The sequence below is a fragment of the Asparagus officinalis genome, chromosome 5, assembly GCF_001876935.1.
Source record: "Asparagus officinalis chromosome 5, Aspof.V1, whole genome shotgun sequence".
Classification (NCBI taxonomy): Eukaryota; Viridiplantae; Streptophyta; class Magnoliopsida; order Asparagales; family Asparagaceae; genus Asparagus; species Asparagus officinalis.
The window spans coordinates 108,065,814-108,087,214 of NC_033798.1; the positions used below are offsets into that span (position 1 = coordinate 108,065,814).

Consider the following 21,401-nt stretch of genomic DNA (forward strand, 5'->3'; position numbering starts at 1 on the left):
TATTTATTGAAAAACATTAGAGAAATTTCGGCAAATCGGTGAATCACGACGGAATGTACTCTCGCATGTTTGAGGACCTTAAAGTTGACTCCGTCACCTTTTTATCTCCGTAACAAGATGAAGGCTAGACACAGTCATAATACTTGAGCGGTCCTTCGTTTGTGGGCACTTCAAATGCATTCGATACTAACACGGCCCATCAAGATGATAATGCAAGTGTCGAATCCGAGGATGATGATGAAGAGGATGGCTTACAAATTAATAGCATAACGTGTTTGATAGATCGTGATGAATGAGATAACCAATATATTGACGGATATTATACTAACAATGAATATGTCGTGTTAGAGGATCTACCGCCCGATGAACTTCATAGAGAAGAATTGATTGATAATTCCATAATGAAAAGTATTCCTATCGGCAATAATATCGTTGATGATACACAAGGCGAGGACTTCTCATTCAAAAAGGGGATCTATTTGAAAGTAAGGAGGAATTGATTTATGCGCTTCGTTTGTAGGCCATCCAAAATTATCAATTTTAGGCCAACAAAAAACAATGCAACAAGCTATAATGTGGTTTGTTTTTACCGCAAAGATGACGAAGAAGATGATAGTGGTGGGAACCATGAAGACAATGCAAAATGTCCTTGGAAGCTTAATTCATACTTGAGTGTAAGAGTAGACGGACAATTTAAAATCACACAATACAACGGACTCCACACATGTAGCAATTCTCAATTAGAGATGAATCATAAATATGTATCCGCCATATATCGATTGATTATACCTAATCTAAGGGAGGATCTTGATCTAAGGCCAAAAGATATCTTTTAGTGCATAAAGCGACCAAATTGGATGTATCATACAATAAGTGTTGGAATGCTAGGAGAAAGACGGTGATAAAAATATTCAGGAATTGGGATAAATCTTATGAGATCTTATCATATTATCTCGAAGCACTCAAAAAAGAAAATCTGGGAACAATCTATGAAGTATCATCAGACCTTGTTGATGGCAGAGAATGACAGTTCACAGATATATTTTGGGCATTTGGGCCTTGTATTGAGGGTTTCACTTATTATCGTCCTCTTCTTAGCATTGATGACACCCACTTGTACGGTAAGTATAAAAGCGTATTGCTTGTTGTAACCGGAGTTGACGCGGATGGCAGATTATTTTCTTTGGCGCTTGTAGTGGTTGATGTTGAAAACATAGAGAATTTGACATTGTTTTTTACATGCATTAGATATCATATTCCTAGTGTGGGGGCGCGGTCGATTACATTCATATCTGATAGGATGAAAGAAATTCCAATAACACTCCAATGTCATTTCTCGTCGCCCCATCAATATCGTTATTACTTGCGACATATTAGGGACAATTTCAAGAAGAAGCATGGAAACGAATAGGTTCAAGATCTTCTTTGGCAAGCTGGGTGTGCAACTGAAAAATTAGTTTATGATCAAATATGAGAGAGGATTAAGTTCATTTCACGAGCTGCACATGAATGGATCGAAACTAGTTTAGGTCCACACAATGTTGATAAGTGGGCTTTATGTGAAGATGGTGGGAAACGGTTCTGCATGATGACTACAAACGCTTCTGAGAGTTTCAATGGTGTGCTTAGGGGAGCACGCAATATGCCAATACAGTCACTAGTTGCTAAAACATTTTACAGACTTACAAATTCTTTCTCCGACGTCACACACTTGGTGCAAATATCATCTCAGAGCTCATACCGAAGGTTGAAGACATATTAGCATATCAGATTGTGCAAGCTCGATTATTTCGTGTCGTAAGATACAATTTTAATGAATGTGAGGTCATTGAGGGAATATCACATAGAGAAAGTCGCTCTTACAAAGTCAATATGCTAGTGGATCACACATGTATGTGCACTTGTAATGTACCACAACTATAATGGATTCCTTGTTCACATGTTGTCACAGCTTGCTTTGATCTACAAGGCGGTGTGAGGATTTCACATTATAAATTCATCATAAATTGATATTCAACTTACAAATATTAATAAACGTTCAAAGAGTGTTTTCATCTATGATAGTTGATATTGGGCACAAGACGGGCCATAAATATTACATCCTTTGTACAGAAGATTAACTGGGCGCCCTCATTCTGTACGAATTAGAAACAGTATGGATAGCGGTTGAGAAGGAAATAGGAGGAAAAATAAGTATAGTAGATGTGATCAACCGAGCCACAACAAAAGCAGATGTCTAGTTATGATTAGGTGTTGATTTCTAATTTTACCGAAATAAACTTGATGCCTCCAACACCAATAGATAAATATAAAACTCAATTCGTTATGAATATTATAGTTTTGTTGTTGATACTGATAAATGTTTTATCTTATTTCAGTTCAAATGGAGCCCATGTACACCGCCGGAGCTCGATATGCATACTTTTGCACCTATCTGCCAAGATAGTCCCGACTTGTGAAGAGCCAGAGTTCCATTGATATGTTGGGAGATTGTGTAGATGCATGTCCCCGACTTTGTGCTACGGTAATTTTTGCTCTCTCAGCATGTGCTGAATCCTGTCGAGGCGATCATATGTGATGACCTACATCGCATCGTACCGACTGGGCCGTATTCCATGCGGCCTACATAGACAAGTGAATTCATAGGTGAGATTTCATACAGAATGAGAGAGATACAAATATTGACTATGCCAACCAGATACTCAGATCATCGAGGCTCATCAGCAGGAACGCAAGGGGCGGGGAAGAGCGAGGGGAAGGGGGAAGAGAGGGATAGGAAGGAGAGGAGGAATTTTGCGTTGTATGTGATCTTATTTTTTTGAAATTTGTTACTTTTAGGATTTTTCAAATACTATACTTTTGTGGATCGATTATTGTTTATATATGTGATTTTGTGAGTATTGTTTGATTCGTGTTTGTTTCATGGCTGAATTTTAAGAATATTGTTGTAATTCAGTATATCTGTGATTATTGTTTGATTAAGTATATATTGTTTGATTCAATATATATTGTTTGATTCATGGCGAAAATTTCATGTATATTATTGTGAAATGCATTTAGAAAAACCGTTGCATATATAAAAAAACATGCAGCTTCACGGGACTTAAGTTGCAGGCTGAATTTCTAGAGTCTGGAAATTAAGCTCAAACTTCACGGGACTTGAAGTCCCGTGAAGTTGTTTTGAACTATGAAACTTCACGGGACTTGAAGTCCCGTAAAGTTTAGCAGCTTAGTTAAATGTCTGCTAAAAGTCCCGTGCAGTTTCATATATTTTTTCGTCAAAACTGACCTAGTTTCAGCCCGACGGCTGAAACTAGGTCGGTTTTGATGAATAATGTTGAAACGCGAGCTGAAACTATTTCGGTTTTGACGAATAATGTTGAAACGAGTCGTTTTTTGGGAATATTTTTGTAAATGTGTCTGTTTTAAAAATTTGTCCAATTCATAATCTAAAATTTTTAACTGTATACCTGCCTTATCTTTTATACTAGAAATAATTCTAGATTTCTAAATTAATTTCATGGTGTCAATTATAATTTCTTTTGTAATTCTTCACTGCGAGGAAATAGTTCGTTGGATAAAAATTTATCTAATTTCCAGAGGTTGACTGTCAGGGGTACGATTGAAGAAAACCTGAAACCTGCTGCTCTTTCCGTCATTTCACCATCTTTTCCGACCTTTCTGCTACTATAAATCATCCAGAAACTTCTCTTTCCCCTCACCAAATCACCGAGCCTTCTTTTTTCATTTCCAATCTTGCCCTTCAAAAGTTAAAAATCAATATTGTCCCCAGCCTCTCGCGATCTAATTTCTATTTTCTCTACTAGTTTCTCATTCCTATTCCCTTTTCGCTTCTCGAATTCCGTTGTGCTTGAATTCCCAAATCCTCAAACACTAACCCGAATTCGAGCTAGTTTTTTCAGATCGGACGTAATTTCGGGTGAATCGGGCATGAGATTGGATGGATGAAGGACGATGCCGGTTCTGCGAAGCGGAGCGCGGAGGGGACGGGCGAACCCTAATCCGAACGCGCTAACGCAAACAAGGAACCAGCGAGGGGCGGCGAGGAACCGGAGAGGGGCGGCGGCGGTTGCGGCCGATGATACCGCGGGTGTGAACGGTGAGGATTTGAATTTGAAAGCGGAGGAGATCGTGTTGTTAGAAGGAGGAGAGGAGAATAACGAGAACGATTTTGACGAGGAAGGGGTTGGAGAGAGGAAAATGAACGATTTTGATAGCGGAGCTAAAAGTGCTGACAAGGTCCCGGGGGCTGAGGACGAGAGCGCTGCTCCGATTCCTGAAAAGGTTAGGGCTCTTTCTTGTGATTTTGCTTTGAAATTAGGGATCTTGCTAGCAAATGTCTTTTTTGTTTAAATGATATTGAGAGGTCAATGCTATTTTCTTTGAAGTAGTTGAGTGATTGTGGATGTTGTAATGTAAATATTTGTTTCTTTCCTTTATTTATGTTTCTTTCATTTATTTTAAGTTTGAAGAACATATGGTTAGGGTGTCCAGCTTGTTACCATATACAAGGTTATATGATTGGATTAGAGCATTAAAAAAACCAGTAATGTAGATTTTTATGGTAAATTCGAGAATTTTAGTTGGTTGAGTTAATAATTCTTGTTTTCTGCATTTCACTTCCAGATTTTGTTTGGAGAAAAATTCAAGTCACCGGACAAATATATAGTGCTCTGATCTATGAATCGTCAAGTCCACTTTCTCTCTTTCCTAATGCTTATAGAAAACTTTTTATTGCTTCGAATGGGGAGAAGAAGAAATGATGTTCTTTCTTTTCTTCTCACTATGTATGGATGGAGAAAGTTATTTGCCTTAACTTTCGGCGAGATGATTTTCAAGTTGCTGAAGGAATAATATGCTTAGGTTGTTTCTACATTCGTTGACTCTTTTACTCTTAGGTATTGAACAATTGAAAGAAATTTCTTCACTTCATGTTTAAGTCTTGATTCTGTTGGAAAGGGAACAGACCCATTTTAAGTAACTGATGGTTATTTGAGTTTGTAAATCTATTTATCTTATTTCTTGGAACCGGATACTTAGTAATTAGAGTCTGAGTTTAGCCACAGCAAGAAGTAAGAACCCTGTCTCTCATTTTATTGTGTCCTCACTCAGTGATATATCTGGTTCTATTAGCAAACAAGTGTCACTTTACAGTTAATTCAGTTGAGTGTGGTCTAATTCTGCATGAATCATAGGAAAAACTCATCTATGGAGCGTGAATTTAGTTAGCTAACCAAGGTGCTTCTGCCACTGTGGACCGGCCATGCAGGACATAATCCTTAAGGCCAGCTTTGGGGAAGAGTACAACTTATGCTTTATGTTTAGGCTTGAAAGTGTAATAGGATTATTTTTATACATCAAACTTTTAAAAAAGAATGTGTGGGTTTCCTATGGTTAAGGATTAAAAGAGTAGCTGGTCTGTTTTCAGTTCGGTCTGGGACTGGTTTTTTTGTTCACCACTTTCCCTTGTCTGGTTTTATTTTTTATTTTTTTTTCTGGAATTTTGGCACTTATGAGGCTGGTAGGGAATCCAAGCTTAGATTCCTACTTGAATTGGTATCTTCAAAATCTATGAATCCCCTACATACAATGAATGGCTACGTTGTGATACAAGGTTCCTGTCAATGATTGTTCTGTGTAGTTTACTGGAAAAAACTCATGTGCTGACCCAAAAGCTGGGCCTGGCACTTTCCTGCACCAAATTCCTTCTTTAATGTTGTCACCGATATGGAATGGCCCCCAAAGTCTTTTCACAGGCAGCTATAAACATATGCTGCACTATATAATATAACCTGGTTTTTTGTATTCTTTATTGATTCCATCCTCTTTATTAACAATAGCATTGTTGCTAGTTGATTGCTACCATTACTCGATAATTCAGATTCTTTTTAAAGGAAGAGAGACGTGTTTTTAGTCACTGAAAGCAAATTTTGGTTGTGGTTCCAACATTTTTTCTTTTCCTTGAAACACTTCATCCCCTAATTTCATGATTGTTGACCGTTTGGATGTTTTCTCCTATATTTATTTCAACATACTGATACGTTCATAGACAATAGCTCCTTTTTTGTACTGTTTTCATTTGCTTGCTCTCAGCCTGGATTTTCTTTTACAGGTCCAAATTGTAAATTCACCAGTTTATAAAATTGAAAGGAAACTTGGAAAAGGAGGATTTGGACAAGTGTACGTTGGTCGCCGAATTTCAGCTACTAATGCAAGCGATAGGATAAGTGCTTCCAGCGCTATTGAGGTTATTTGATCAGCTATATATCTAGAACAAATTTAACAGTGCCTTATTCTCGAAGAAGACCCTATTAATTAACTGTTCTGTATAATCCTTCTCATTTGTGCATGCTAGGTAGCAATAAAGTTTGAGCATAGAAGCAGTAAAGGTTGTAATTATGGACCACCTTATGAGTGGCAAGTATACAAGTAAGCATTCTTATGCTTGTATCCTGAATTATGGTTGATAGCCTAATGACAGAACTTATGTGATGTGACATTCATTTATGCAGTACCCTTGGTGGTATTCATGGGGTACCTCGTGTCCATTACAAGGGTCGCCAAGGGGACTATTATGTCATGGTAACTGATAATAAACGTCCTGGTTATGGAATTTTTCATATTATGTTTATATATATGTTGCTATGATCACCCTGTTATTTGTATAGGTGATGGATATGTTGGGACCCAGTCTATGGGATGTTTGGAATAATAACTCCCATGCGTGAGTATTTGAACCTCTTTTGTGAATTTCTTAAATTACTGTTTGTGTAAGTATGTAATCTGGACTGTTTTCTTTGCAGAATGTCAACAGAAATGGTTGCTTGTATTGCTATTGAAGCAATCTCTATTCTAGAGAAGATGCATTCTAAAGGGTAGGCCTGCTCCTTACACTATGGGATAACTGATTACTGCCAATTTTTCTTGTGATTTATTATTAATTATTAAATACCTGTAATTCTAAAATTTATTAGAATTGACCAAACCTTCTCATTGCAGATATGTGCATGGAGATGTAAAGCCTGAGAACTTTTTACTTGGACCTCATGGGACTCCTGAGGAGAAGAAACTTTTTCTGGTTGATCTTGGTTTAGGTACGTCACAGTGGTGACTCTTATATCAATGTGGACTGGCATGTATATTAAGGAACTGTTTCTCTCTTATCTTTTTAAAAATTTTAAATACAAATGTCAGCCACTAAATGGAAGGACAGTTCTACTGGACAGCACGTTGAGTATGATCAAAGACCTGATGTTTTCAGGTAGTTATTAATTTTAATTCTATGCCAGAAACGCTTTTATAGTAAAATTTCAGCTATACATTCTAATGCTGATCCTAATACTCTCAGTTGCTTATCTCTCAATTATCTCATTATCTTCCAACTTGATATCACAGAGGAACAGTGCGGTATGCTAGCGTACATGCTCATTTAGGAAGGACAGGAAGCAGGAGAGATGATTTAGAATCCCTCGCTTACACACTTGTATTTCTTCTCCGTGGACGTTTACCTTGGCAGGGATACCAGGTAATAACCATATAGTTCAGTATTTAGAAAACCTCATAGTTTAGTTATTTTTCTTTTGATTCAAATGTCTTGTCATCTTATTCTTGTAGGGAGAAAACAAAGGATTCCTTGTCTGCAAGAAGAAGATGGCCACATCTCCAGAGGCATTATGTTGCTTTTGCCCAACACCATTTAGACATTTTGTTGAGTATGTTGTGAACCTAAAGTTTGATGAAGAGCCTAACTATGCCAAATGCATTTCTCTTTTTGATGGTATAGTGGGTCCAAATCCAGACATTAGGCCAATTAACACTGATGGTGCTCAAAAGGTAATAAAGTCCCTACTCATTATACAAAGCGGGTTTGATTCTGGCAACTAAAATTTATCTATTTGTTAGCATCTAATTGTCAATGAAATGCTGTAAAGCTTATATACCAGGTTGGTCAAAAGAGAGGACGATTGATGATGGAAGAAGATGATGATGAACAACCAAAGAAGAAAGTTCGTATGGGAATGCCTGCAACGCAATGGATTAGTGTCTATAATGCTCGGAGACCCATGAAGCAAAGGTGTGTTCCGGCTAATGCATGATACAAGGTATATTACCAGATAAGAAGATTATGTCATTTGTTTTCTATCCGCTCTTGTTGCAGGTACCATTATAATGTGGCTGACAATAGGCTCGCTCAGCATATTGAGAAAGGAAATGAAGACGGGTTATATATCAGTTGTGTTGCTTCTTGTGCAAATCTCTGGGCTCTGATTATGGATGCAGGAACTGGTTTTAATGCTCAAGTCTATGAGCTCTCACCAAATTTTCTTCATAAAGTGAGTGCCTGATCACATGTTTCTTTTCTCCTGTGCTTCTCTTTCCTGCCATTAGGTTTAGAATGAGAGGAAGCGATTTTCTATTTTAAGTAAGTTTAAGAAGCTATTGTCTATTGACCATGCATTTTGCAAAGTTGCACTCTTGCTCATCGATGATTTCTTTTTTCATGATATTGTCTTTATAAAGGAATGGATTATGGAGCAATGGGAGAAAAATTATTATATCAGTGCATTAGCAGGGGCGAACAATGGCAGCTCCTTAGTAGTAATGTCTAAAGGTATCCCCTTTTTTGGTATTTTTCTTGTCATTATGGAGTTTCTCATTGACAAAATTGTTTTATAGGCTCGTAAACTTCTATATAGCTTCTGCTTCAGGTACCCAGTATGCACAGCAGTCGTATAAAGTTAGTGATTCATTTCCATTCAAGTGGATAAACAAAAAATGGAGAGAGGGATTCTATGTCACTTCCATGGCAACTGCAGGCACCAGATGGGGGGTGGTGATGTCTCGTAATGCAGGCTTTTCTGATCAGGTTGTATTCTGTACTTAAGCTTCTTGGTAGTATGTGCCAGCTAAAATATGAGAAGTTTACTGATTATACTTTACCCTTTCTCCAGGTTGTTGAGCTTGACTTTTTGTACCCTAGTGAAGGTATTCACCGAAGATGGGATAATGGTTATCGAATAACTGCAACTGCTGCAACATGGGATCAAGCTGCATTTGTTCTAAGTGTACCCAGAAGGAAGCCTTCAGATGAAACACAAGAAACACTTCGAACATCTGCTTTCCCTAGTCAACATGTCAAGGTGTGCTTGAGTTCAGTCGTTTTTCATTTGGGTTAATCTTTATGGTCCATGTCATTCAAATGTATGATATTTATGCATTCCTTGCAGGAAAAATGGGCAAAGAATCTATACATCGCATCTGTGTGCTATGGTCGAACAGTTTCTTGATGTTTTTTTTCACTCTTGATGGTGGAGGAGCTGCTCATGCATATCTTGATGCTAGCTTCAACTCGTGACTTGGAGAATATATAATCCTGTTACAACTGCGACTGCTTGCTGTCCTTTTGGGCTTTTGGCGTGTGAGCGTTGCATTGTTGTGTCCTCTCGTATATGCCATTTCAACTAACACATGATTCTGTATCATTGGCAATGGTCTTGGTATGCCCTTGCACGAGCTATAGATGTAAGTTGGGTTGGGCATCCTAAATTATTGTCAAGTTTGTATAGTTAATACTTCTGTACTTGATTTGTGACTAACAGATGGGTCTAAATTTTAATTGCTTGGGCTGTGGTTAACCTAATATGACAATTTACCTCATCAAGTACAAGTGTTTTTTTGTCAGATTGTGCAGGCTATATTTTTTCTGTCTTTTGAGTCCAGATGATTATTGGTCGATAATTGTTTCTTGAACAAGCCTAGCTTTTGAATATACTGCGGTATTCATCATACAGTTCAAAATCTCTGCACCTAAGAACCAAAATTCTGTAGATTTGATAAATATGCTGCAGTAAACTGTGTCATTATATCACTTTGATTGGGGTTTTCCTGGTCTAAGGAATTTAGAGAATTAGTTGCTGGTTTCATCTATGCTTCAACTTTGATCCTTGCTATATACAGGTGCATGCGTTTTGTTTTGTTTCTTTTCAGGTTATTTCTTTTCTTTTTTCTTTTTTTGGGGGGTGGGGTGGGGTGGGGGTGGGGAGGGGTGCAAATACTGAGATTTGAGAGGTAATTTCTCAAATTACGCATGATTTAAGGGGTATATAACACGAAAAACATTTTGTTTGTCAAATAAATGATAACACAGTTTAGAGTCATGAGGCTACAAATTGAAAAACGTACAAGTTGGGAACAAGCAAGAAAGCCATACCAGGAGGTAAGCTCCAAACGAGCTGCTGAAAATGAACAGTAGGCCCCCAAGTCCTTTCAGTCCTATCGTGGTGGCAATAGCATGTCTCATCTGAATAATAAATGAAGACAAGATATCTAAATATCATATATCATGGAAATATTTTAAGCTATACAACACACAAGAAATAAATAAAAAAATCACATATATTTTTTACCTCAATATGAGGTGGGACTACGAAACCGTGGGAAGCTAAATGCTCTATTCTGTGTGTATATATACGCTTTTGGACTTGTATTCTTGGAGGATCATATTGCTTATGGGCTGTTGAGTAGAAGTTTTGCCAATCTTTTGTGCATGCTGAAAAACTTCATGATTTTAAGCTATGCTGGCACGCCCTTGCATTGTCTGTATCAATTTAATAGATCCTGACAAACGTTCTTGAAAAGTATGCTATCATGCCTTATTTTGTCCACCAAAAATTCTAGTCAGGGACTGTAAGTATCTGCCAGTCATAGTTATATATTATATTGTTGCTGGCTAGGTTCTTTGTGCATATTGAAATTGCAGATAAAGGACAAGTACATCTTTCCCTGGGTGGAAAATTTTTGCTGTCTTTGGTATGACCGCTGCATCATGATCACATTTTCCTGAAGTGTTCAAGGAGATATTAATTGTAAAATCGAAAAAAATAAAAACAAAAATTTCAAGTATTTGTGTGTATGACTGATATCAGAGGATGTAGCTCTTGTAGCAGTGTGTGGATCTAGCAATTATCAGAACATTCTGAGGAAAGCTTTAGATTTATGTGTCTGTTCTATTCTTGCGTCTGTTATATTCTTGCTGTCCGTGTTGATTGAGAGTGGTGTCAAAAGGATGGCACAAACTCGCATATGGTATGTTTTTACAATACTCATTATCTATCTGTGCTTTTGGCTGAATGTGGGCGTTGACTTTTTTTTGTATAACAGTTTCCTGGAGATGGTCAGATCGGAGGCGGTATTGTTGCTTTGTGGTCAACAGAATTTGGTATGCATCATATTCTTGTCAAATATCACAGATGTTTATATCTAAAGTTAGTTTATGGCATTACCACTTCTCTTTTCTTTCTTTCCCTCTTAACAATGAATGTCTTTATTTGAAGTGGCTTTATTTGGTTTGCATCGGCAATCTCCGTAATTTAGAGACCACTGTCACCAAGATCAATTGTATTTTTGCTTCTGGCACTTGTCAAATCCTTTGCCAATCCTCTATTTTACCACCTTTTCAGTTTACCACATAATATGATCAGATTACAGTCTTGCAAGATCGACAAATTTGTGCATGGTCACCACCAGCTAAATCAATGGCATAACTAGTTATGTCTTCTTTCAGTGTAGTACAAGTCAGTGAGGATTCCAGAAATCATCATGGTGAACCGAATCTTTTTCCCATCAATATGGATTTACAAATCTCATTAGGGACATACTGACTGGAAGTTTGACTAACATTTTGTTCCAACACCTTATTCAGTTGGTAGGAAACTCCTTGTCAAGGAAATGTGGAAAGGAAATTCTTGAATATATGTTGAAGTTTCATTGATCATGCGGATTATGGACCTTGTTGATGAGCACACACAATCCTCCGAATTTCCCAACCATAGGAAATAAGTTAACAATTCAAAATTTGAAATGTGAGCATAGCAGGCTGTAACCATTCTTTTCTCTGATAATGACCGTGTCAGAGTGATATTCCATGATACGAAGGTATCTTATTCTGTAAGTAAATTACATGATGTATAAAAAAAATAAAAATAAAAAAAATCTTCAAACCTGATCGGATGGATATGTTTTCAATAGTTAGGGGCACTGTTTTAAATATCGGCCGATAATCGATATTATCGGCCGAGTTATCGGATTTGGGAGCTCTCCGATAGGATAACTTGGATTTTTAATCGGTTATCGTTTTTGGCAAGTTATCGGGGAGTTATCGGCGTTATCGGTACTTATCGGCCGATAAGGTTTTTTTATCGGGATTATCGGCCGATAAGTAAGACTATGCAATCGAATGGTTTCATTGTGCGGTCAAAATGTAAGTTTTGCTTTTTACAATTGGTTAGTGATTTTAAACATGATGATTTACATTTTGGTATGTTTATATTTCATTAAGCATGGTTAGATTACATTTTTTAGTTATTATATTATATATATACACCATCTAGTATTATCCCCGATTTCCGCTATCCGATAAGAATTTTGGCCGTCCGATAAATTCCCGATAACCGATATTTAAAACCTTGGTTAGGGGCCTAGGAGAAGTTCGCATGTACAAGGGGATAACGATATATATCATGCATGGAATTGCCTTAGAAGCTATGATACTCTTTTGAACTATTTATTGAAATTGGCATTATGGTTAAGCACAAACTGCTTATCTTTCTTTCAGGAAGGTTTTTACATCAAACGACTAGTGGTTTCAAAGGCGCGCGCCTCACTACGCCTCATGAGCATTGTGATGCGGGGCGGTAGTGAAGCAGACAGATCGAATATACATCTGGTTGCATGAGCATAAATCTTCTGAAGTTAATGGTTGTTGGTTGAGGTTGAAATTTATGTTGAAATGGGTGGTGGATGCATTGGGGAGTGGTCATACATGATTTGGTAATACCATATTTGGATGCTAAGTAGAAATTTTTTGGATATTGATTACTTGGATGGGTTAACGTGGTGGAGTAATTCTTCAAAGAAATTAATTATAGTATGAAGGATGCTGATGATGAGGATGTTGTAAGCTGAACTATGCTCTAGGTACAGTCGAACACAATCCTTGATATGAAGAGATCACATCTGGAATATTTGAAATTTTATTGTAGTGACCCATCTTCCCAACCCTACGTTTAAATTGCAATAAGTTGGTGAATTTATAAAAAAATTATAATCAGAGGGTCCTTTTGCATTTTCTCCTAACCTATCCACATGACTTAGCTGGCATCGTTTGGTTAATTGAAAGTTGGTGTGCCGAAATTATATTAGAAGGGAAAGGAGGCCAAGGGACAAGTGCTTTCTCTATGTAATGGAAAGAGATAGCAATATATAGTCAAATTTATTTCATATTTTCAGCAGAAAATATATTGTTGCGATCACTGTTTTGAGATGAGTTGAGAGTTACTGTGTGAAAGTAAGAGAGAGGTGAAGAAGGAAGGGATAAGATAACTAGTGGTCTTCAAATTGAGGTATAGCTCTTTCTCCTTTTGATATTCTTTTGATTGAATGATGACTTGATGAAGTGTGAATGATTAATTGAAACTAACTGACATTATTGAGAATTGAGGACTTGGGATTCTTGCGAGAAATTTGGATAAATACAAATAACAATAAAGAGACAGAACCCTAGATCCGATGAGGGCTCTGCCAGTAGCCACCTTCGGTTGTTGGTGGGTCCCCCCGTCATTAGGTCTCTCGTGAGCAAGGAAGCAGTTGGAGGGAGAGAGCTTGATCCTTGTTGCTGTAGAAAAAGGAAAGAAAAGAAAAAGGAACGGGAATAGGAGGAAGAGGAAGAAAATAAAAGAGGGAGGGATTTTGTTTCAGGCCTTGGAATTTGAAAAGTTTGTTAATAAGTTCAAACTTAGAGAACAAGTGTAATAATTGAATGGATGATTTGCTCTACGTCCTTAAAATTCACTGAAGTTGTGAATAGGCCTGAACGCAGAGTTTAAACCATAAATAGGCAAGGATATTTGCCTATAGACCCCTATTATTTCCTCTGTTTGCAAATAGGCCCATGGTGAGTAATAAAAGGCTATCTTCAGGCTTGGATAATTCTTTGTGGCCTCTTGTCTTGCCATAATTTGGTAAACGGTCCATAAGTTAGTAAAGAAGAGCTATAGAATTTATGATAGATCGCTAAAATTAGCAATAAGCCTAGGTGAATCCTATTTATGAGTCTTGATTTCTGTTGATTATATTTGATTCTATTTGGACCTATATTATAGAGTGATCAGTAAGAGTTTACGTTTGTTTGGTTTTGACCCTATGTCTTATGATAATATGGGACATTATGGATATCAAAGGGGATCGAATTTGGGAGAATCCAATCAGTTTAGTAGTGAGTTCATTTCCCACTAGCATTTTTATAATATAAATCACATGAGTGTTATATTTGATTGATCTTGTGCTCAAGAAATAATTATTTTATTGTTTTTATGTATATAAAATGAATTGTGATTTGACATATACTCTGGTAACATATCCCAATAATATGATTTTGATTTCGTATGAAATATTAAAATTAAATTTGATTTTGTATAAAATATGTTAAGTGATTTTGGTTCTCATGCGATCTCAAATAAATATGGATATTGTTTTATTCAAAATATATTGAAGAAAGAAGTGTTTTGAATATGTTCAACGGTTTAACGGATTCAAGAAATTTTTCGTAACTTAACAAATGAAAATAAATAAAAGTGAATTTCATAAATAGTTTTAATTGAGATGATGATTTTTGCACTCATCCATTTGATTTGAAAGCGTGGTAAGCAATCTGTTTTTGATTTGACAAGTGATTATTGATGTTTTCAAAACCCTCAGAAAGTCCACTATGGAATGTTTTGTCTATGCTTATCATATGGTGAATGCACCTTTATCTGGCCCTTTTGGGCATTTCTGATCTGGCGGGTGGCCTATGATAGTATTATGTGCATTCTATTCTTGGAAATTATCTATTCTGTGATGCGCGTTTTATGCATTCTCATGTTACTATGCTATAATATTTGTAGCTTTAGTGTGATCTATGCGGTGATTCTTGCAACCATGTGAACAACTCATCGAAATTTGAGATTCTAAAATTTGACTGTGAATTTTAGAAAACGGTAATCTTTTGGTTTTGCATGAATTTTGATAGTCTGTTCTCTTTCTCAGTATTTATGTTGATTGCAAAAAGTCTGATTGAGGAATCTATTACCATGTTAGTTTGCATATAAGAAAGTATTTGAAATTATTGCATTCTTTCTTAAAAATGCCAATAATATGTTCTTTATGCAATATTTTGTCATCTTAGAATTTTAGGTGTGAAGCCTATAATTCACTATTCTTGAGAATTATTATGTTGCTAGATATCTAGGAACTCTGTTGGGGAATATTCTTACCGAGCTTTAGCTCACCCCATCATTTTCAATTTTTTTTGTTCAAATTTAATGTTCTGTGTATGTGTTAAAATTTTTGGGTCTAAGTGTTTTGCTTGGAGGCGTTATAAGATGTAATCTTCTTTTTTGTTATGTATGGCCAAGCAGAGTGTTTTGGGCTTTGCAGAATGCTCATATATCGGTAAGTTTGAAATGTAAGTACTAGGTTATATATACTTTGATCTGAACTCTACCTTCGGCAAGTATTATATTTTGTGAGAAAATATGTGATGTGAAGTGTAAGGCTTGGCACGTGTGTGAGGCTTGTCTTGCGGACGAGTCGCTGCTGTCACGTACATCATATATATCTTCCGTTGTTTCCGGGTGTGACATTTATGATCATTAGACTGGGTGATGAGAGACTGTTAGATGTGAAAGCTTATGACCCATCATATACTTTTTTGACAATGTCTTCATCGACGGAATTAAGTGAGGATCCTTTCAATCTCACATGGCCTTCTTAACATTGTTGCATATCCCACCTTGATTTTGTGGAATCAGAGATTTGAAACTCAGTTAATCTTTTCTATCTTTGCAGGGATTAGCCCTGGGGTTATGATGTTTTCATTTTGTCCATAGGAGGAGATTGGTATAACTTAGATGCTCTTTTGAGGCTACCTGAGGTCTTAGGGTCCGTGGATGTTAAAGATTGACAGAAGAATTTCGAAATCCAGAGCTGTGGTTTTGGTCTTTTAAACGGTTTTTCCCTTGTATCTGTCAAGAACATGTGGTGCCTGTAAACATAACTGCAAGAGGTTGCAGGTGGTGAATAAGAGGTAAGAGAAAGGACATAAAAACCATAAGACATTTGAAATTACGGTAAACCTTCCTTTTTTTTTCAAATCCAGTTGAATTTACAACTGAACCTCCTCTTGGTTTATATCCACTTTAGTTTTTTTTTAATTTTTTAATCCAACTCCAATTGAATTTACAACTGAACCTCCTCTTACTTTATATCCGCTTTAGATCTAAACAATTAGTGATTACTTTATGTTTCCTTAAATATTGCTCTTTGAGTCCTGTCAGGCTTCACTTGAGGGGTATAAATTTATAAATAAAAGAAGACGATGACAGGTATTATTGAGCTTTAAGGTGAGTGTGTACTACAAAAGGTTGCTGGCATCATGTTCAGCGCGATCATGTGTGCACTCGCTATGAGGGACATCATTTGGAGCTGTAGGAGTCTCCTGGAAGGGAATGACTGCAGTAGAGCCAGTTGGAAGTGAGGCGTTAGTTAAGGAGGCAGTCAGAAAAAGGGTAGCAAGACAGTATTTTGTGTTGGTGCTCAACGTTTATTTCCCTTGTTGTAAGCAACATATTTCAGGCTTTGATGCAGTACATGCTGAACTTTTGGATGTACCCACTCGAATCATTTGTACTTGGAATCTATATTCCTATTTCATTGAAGTCCCAGTGTCCTTAATTATTCTTCATCGTAATCTGCATGATGTTCAATACGTGGCTTGTGCAGTTCCATGGAATCTGAACTTGTATCATTAATTTATTTTGTTATTACCACTTTTTCATGAAATGCGATTTTTCTTTGACAGCCCTATTTTATTGATTGGACACCATGATGTACTATTGTTTTCCAATTTTCTGCGCACAGTAAGCCACCTGCCTTTATTTACAGCAATCCTTGTGCTCTCCCTACATTAGAAAACCTGACCATAGAAAAGGAAATAGAGGTGGACAGTTTGAAGAGGTGCTGGTGGACTGGTTGTTGCAAAATCGGCTATTCCTATTCATCGACTTGTGCGGAGCTTCTGGACACAGCTCTCTAATAATAGTAAACTCAACCACACATCGCAGAGATGTTGAATATTGCAAAGCTTTGCCGCTGGAGATATTCCACTCTTGTAGGTGATCCTGACCTACGGCATGCACAAGCAGTTTCGAGAGTTGTAAAATTACTTGGGAGGAATATCATTGTAAGTTCTATCCTCCGCGCTTCCCGATTAAGAGGAAACTGTTAGACTGGCCTCTGTGCATAGCATCAGTTCATGTATATATTCGGGTTATTGAGTATACAAGAATCAATACAACAGCTCTTTCCTAGTTTTTTTTCTTCTCTTTCTAGATTTTGTACTTTGCGTTCTTGGAAATTTGGTTAAAGAATCCTTTTCTGAAGGAAGTATCCCCACATTTCGTGTTGCTGATCGCTAAGTCGAGCAAGAATCTGTGATGAAGTGCTACCAAGCTTGTTCTGTGTGGCTATTGATGAGAAGCGTTCAAGCTTTTCTCGTGTCTCAAACCTGTTATTTATGCGTGACCAAAGTGGTTGCTCATATCATCCTGTCACAAGTTTCCTCTTGTATACTTTATGAATTATATGCAGTTTTTTATTTTATCAGAACTTTCTTGACTAATGAATAATCAGGAGTTTTCAGGTATAACCAATAAAGACCGCAGACATGGCTGGTTCTAGGGGAGCCTTTTACTGGTTTTCATACGCTTCTAGAGTTGTATCCATCCTCTATTGAAGTTTGTTCCTGTGAAGCACCCAGCAATATTTTTCCAGTGACGACTCTTAGAAGTTGATGCTAGCCCAGCAGATATTAATTGCTTGAAATGGTTTTCCAACTCAGAGAACTAGGGAATTCTGATCTACAACTTGTGTCACGAGTCTAAACTATCATGTCGTTGACACGTCGGGTGTTGCAGCAAACGCTTGAGAAGTATTCACTTTCCAGCTTGTCAGATGCATCTAGCAAAGGGTGTATATATATCGCGTGGTTGTTTGCTAGTTTTAAGTGGTGATGAGAGCAGTTGTTGGTACCAGAGAAGGGACCTGGCCTGAGGTACATACGTGAATTCTTCAATCTACAAGCTACTCATTATGTATTTTTTGTGAGATCCCTCATAAATCCTGGCAAGTCACAGCAGTCTGACTATTGGGAGATAGCCTACCGAAGGTGCATACGATTGTTTTTGCGCTGCTCGAGTTGACATATCTGTTTCCGTCGTCTTTCATTACCAACTTAGCGTCTGTCTCATTTCTACCCTGAGAACGATGAACCATTTTTCGTATGTCACCGAGATGATCTTCTGAATGAGATTAAACATGAAGCATTTCAAGGCTTTCAGCAGCAGTTTTCTCTCTGTTAACGGAGAAGACCTTTCTCAGTTGCAGCGCTTCTACTTTTCAGAATCACGTTTTATCTTAATCAAAACTTTACCGGCGATTCTTGCTTATTTTGAAATTAATAGGAGTATAGTTAGGCACGCCTCAAAGATTCTTCACTTCAAACACAACTGTAAATTGATGTTATCACAAATACAGTTTATTGTTTCTTCCACTCACAAGAAAGTAAACTGGAACAGGAAAAAGCATAGAGCTGCATACAAGCATATAAAATCTTGAGAATAGCACCATCATCTAGTTAGGCAACTATCCAAACTTTGGTGGATTAAGGTACTCAGCAATACTACACATTTTTTTCTCGAAAACAAGTGATGTTCTGCAAGTTCTAAATCGAGTAGAAATACAGGCTAGAGACATCAAATTATATATAACCTAGAAAAGTTAGGAGTCCGGTTTTACTGCAAACTCAAGTTGACAGAATGCGAGCTTAGCGCCCACATCCTCTACTGTAAAAGGAGCTTACACATCTAAGTAACCAGAAGGCAAGCCCCTTCAACGGATCAGTACTTTGGCCTACGGCAGAGTCTTTTCAGGCCAACTCTTTCCTACACGGTAATAGTTCAAAGGATGTGAGAAAACATTCGATCACAGTATTGGAGAGATCTTCAGAAATTAAACGGTTATTACCTCACTATCATCATGATCATAGCGAACCAAGAAGAGACATCTACAGCCCCTTATATCATGCAACTTTCTTTGCACTTCAAGAACATGAGCATCAAAGTACATGGCTTGTTCACTCCTCTCCTATGTACAGATACAATAATTAGTTAAAATAATGAGCAGGACTAGAAATAACACTTAGCTCATCACCAAGCGACATACCCTGAAACAGAGAACAAGATCCCCGACATCAACCTTCTGACATTCTGATGATTCAAGGGGGATTGAACGCTCACGGACATCCTTCTTGATGTTCACCCACTCATCATCCTCAGCACCGAATCCATGAAATCTAACACGAACTTCCTAGAAAAATATAGACTACCGTGAGAAATATAAATTGACATATTACCATATAGAATCTTTTATATGGAAATGCAGGATGTAGTGATTCCACTAACTAGACTATCTCATGGTACAGTTGCAATGGGCATTTCTTATAACAAGCTTTAGTTAAGGAAGCACATTTGACTGTTCAAAGACAAAGCACACACAACAATGAATATAACTACCAATGGAACAAGTTAACGCTTGTTGTAGAACAAACTTAGGCAACAAAAACAAGTGAAGATGCTTCAGCAGGGAATTTGAAGTGTAGATCACTACCACAAAAGTGCAGGATATCCAAAAGTAGGACAATACGAAATAGACGGGGAAAGAAAGAAAACATGGTCTATTAACTTCATGGAGGAACAAACCAAATTTTATGATCCATCATCACAAAGTTGATTCATCCATAAAAGAGGATGCATAAGGAAAAGATTGTTAGTAATCTGAAATTGGGATGGATAGAAAGCCATGAATAGATCAAACAGTATGGATGGAGCAAGAAACAGTTGTATGAGGTAGCACGATTTGCTGTAAAAGAGAGAAAAACGAAAAAAAACCTAGCTTCTTATCCTATGTTTTAAATCTGAACATGTATTCCTAGATGCATTCCTTCATGTTTAATTGGAAACTACTTCAATCAAATGACACTTTTGGCTCCTGCTAGATGTACCAAAAATAAGACTATTATAAACATAGAAAAGTTTGTTACAGAAAATTGAAGACCCCATTGACCTATTGGAATAAGTTAATCATATACTTTCTTTTTCAGAAATCTGACAGCCTTAACCTTTTCCCCCCAAGGCCCCAAGTAAATGAAATAGTTCAAAATCTATGGAAGTTCTTTGGGGAATTTTCCTTGGATAGATAGACATCACTAATAATGGAATCAACTTTGTAAAGTATTGAGAACCATAACATGCCCTCAACATAAGCACACCAAAGAGCAACAGGTGAGTCATAGAATATGATAATCAACTGACAGAAAGTTTGACTACATAAACTTCAGAGCTCAAAGATTAAACCCATAGCAGCAAATGAACATAAATAGCATAAGCATTTTTCACATTGACATGTATAAATCTGTCATCCAAGATAACAAAAAGAAAGGGATGGTACTCCTTACAGGTTCTCCTGAACTAAGAATTCTGTGTGCAAGGAATGTAGATACATCATACCTGTAAAATAGAAAAATAAATAAATAAGAAAAATAAGCCAAGAAAGCTATTCAAAATGTAGCATTCTTATGTGGTCATGCAAGCATATTTCATATTCTTATATAGTATGGACCAGACACTTATATGTATGCAGTCCTGTGACTTGTGTCTATATAAGAGAATATGGGGAGTAATGATTTAACTTTCCCAGTGGTATATCTCCCATTTAAACATTGAAATGTGACAAATGTCATCATCTATATCTAAATTTTTAATCAACATCCTTATTCTATATGATCTAAGTATTTAGAACATAACACTGTATATCATCATTCTAAATACTTCACGGTGCAACACTGTCAATGACGCACGAAAAGTGGTGAGAAAAATGAAGTTGAGACAAATTCAGTTGACAAATCCATGGCTTTTTATATCACATCTTACAGATTTTTATGCGCTTAACAACCAGGTAAATATTTATGAGAAAATGAATAACTATTGTACTCTGAAACAGTGAAGTGATAGATCTTTGGCCGATAATCAGAAAGTTATAACTGACGCATGCAGCATCAAGAGGCACAACATTTTCTAGAAGAAAAACAAAAAGACATGTTGAAGGTAGATGTTTGCGAAATAAGCTTGTAAATTCACTGTAACATGCTTACCATGCATTGTCTCTTGATGACCTCGCCTCAAACTCCAACTCTGCTTGTTCAGGGTCTTTCTCCCCAGCATCTGAAA

General features: G+C 37.0%; 2 protein-coding genes across 8 annotated transcripts in view; one reads left to right on the top strand and one right to left on the bottom strand.

Moving 5' to 3' along the window:
- Positions 3,722-16,825, top strand: LOC109840581 (casein kinase 1-like protein HD16). 6 transcript variants are annotated; one of them, XR_002246949.1, is made up of 18 exons: positions 3,723-4,305; positions 6,134-6,268; positions 6,377-6,450; positions 6,534-6,603; positions 6,690-6,745; positions 6,825-6,896; positions 7,021-7,115; positions 7,216-7,282; positions 7,417-7,546; positions 7,636-7,854; positions 7,953-8,095; positions 8,180-8,354; positions 8,542-8,632; positions 8,718-8,887; positions 8,973-9,161; positions 9,249-9,543; positions 11,182-11,239; positions 16,395-16,825. XR_002246949.1 is itself a non-coding variant. In XM_020409291.1 (16 exons), exons 1-16 carry the CDS (start codon positions 3,976-3,978, stop codon positions 9,306-9,308), a joined length of 2,064 nt encoding a protein of 687 aa, XP_020264880.1. In that variant the 5' UTR covers positions 3,722-3,975; the 3' UTR covers positions 9,309-9,716. The 6 variants fall into 6 exon arrangements, 4 of the variants coding, with proteins under 4 accessions (XP_020264880.1, XP_020264881.1, XP_020264878.1 ...); XR_002246950.1 differs by having other exon boundaries at positions 16,443-16,825; XM_020409291.1 differs by lacking the exons at positions 11,182-11,239; positions 16,395-16,825 and having other exon boundaries at positions 3,722-4,305; positions 7,965-8,095; positions 9,249-9,716.
- The window catches only part of LOC109840582 (protein SAWADEE HOMEODOMAIN HOMOLOG 1), a 17,371-nt gene continuing 14,580 nt past the window's right edge, over positions 18,611-21,401 (bottom strand). For both annotated transcript variants that reach the window (XM_020409293.1, XM_020409294.1), the window contains 5 exons: positions 21,326-21,395; positions 20,630-20,681; positions 19,339-19,482; positions 19,141-19,260; positions 18,611-19,058 (listed from right to left, as the gene is read on the bottom strand). In XM_020409293.1, coding sequence (XP_020264882.1) covers positions 19,014-19,058; positions 19,141-19,260; positions 19,339-19,482; positions 20,630-20,681; positions 21,326-21,395 — 431 coding nt within the window. In that variant the 3' untranslated portion in view covers positions 18,611-19,013. The remainder of the gene's footprint in view (positions 19,059-19,140; positions 19,261-19,338; positions 19,483-20,629; positions 20,682-21,325; positions 21,396-21,401) is intronic.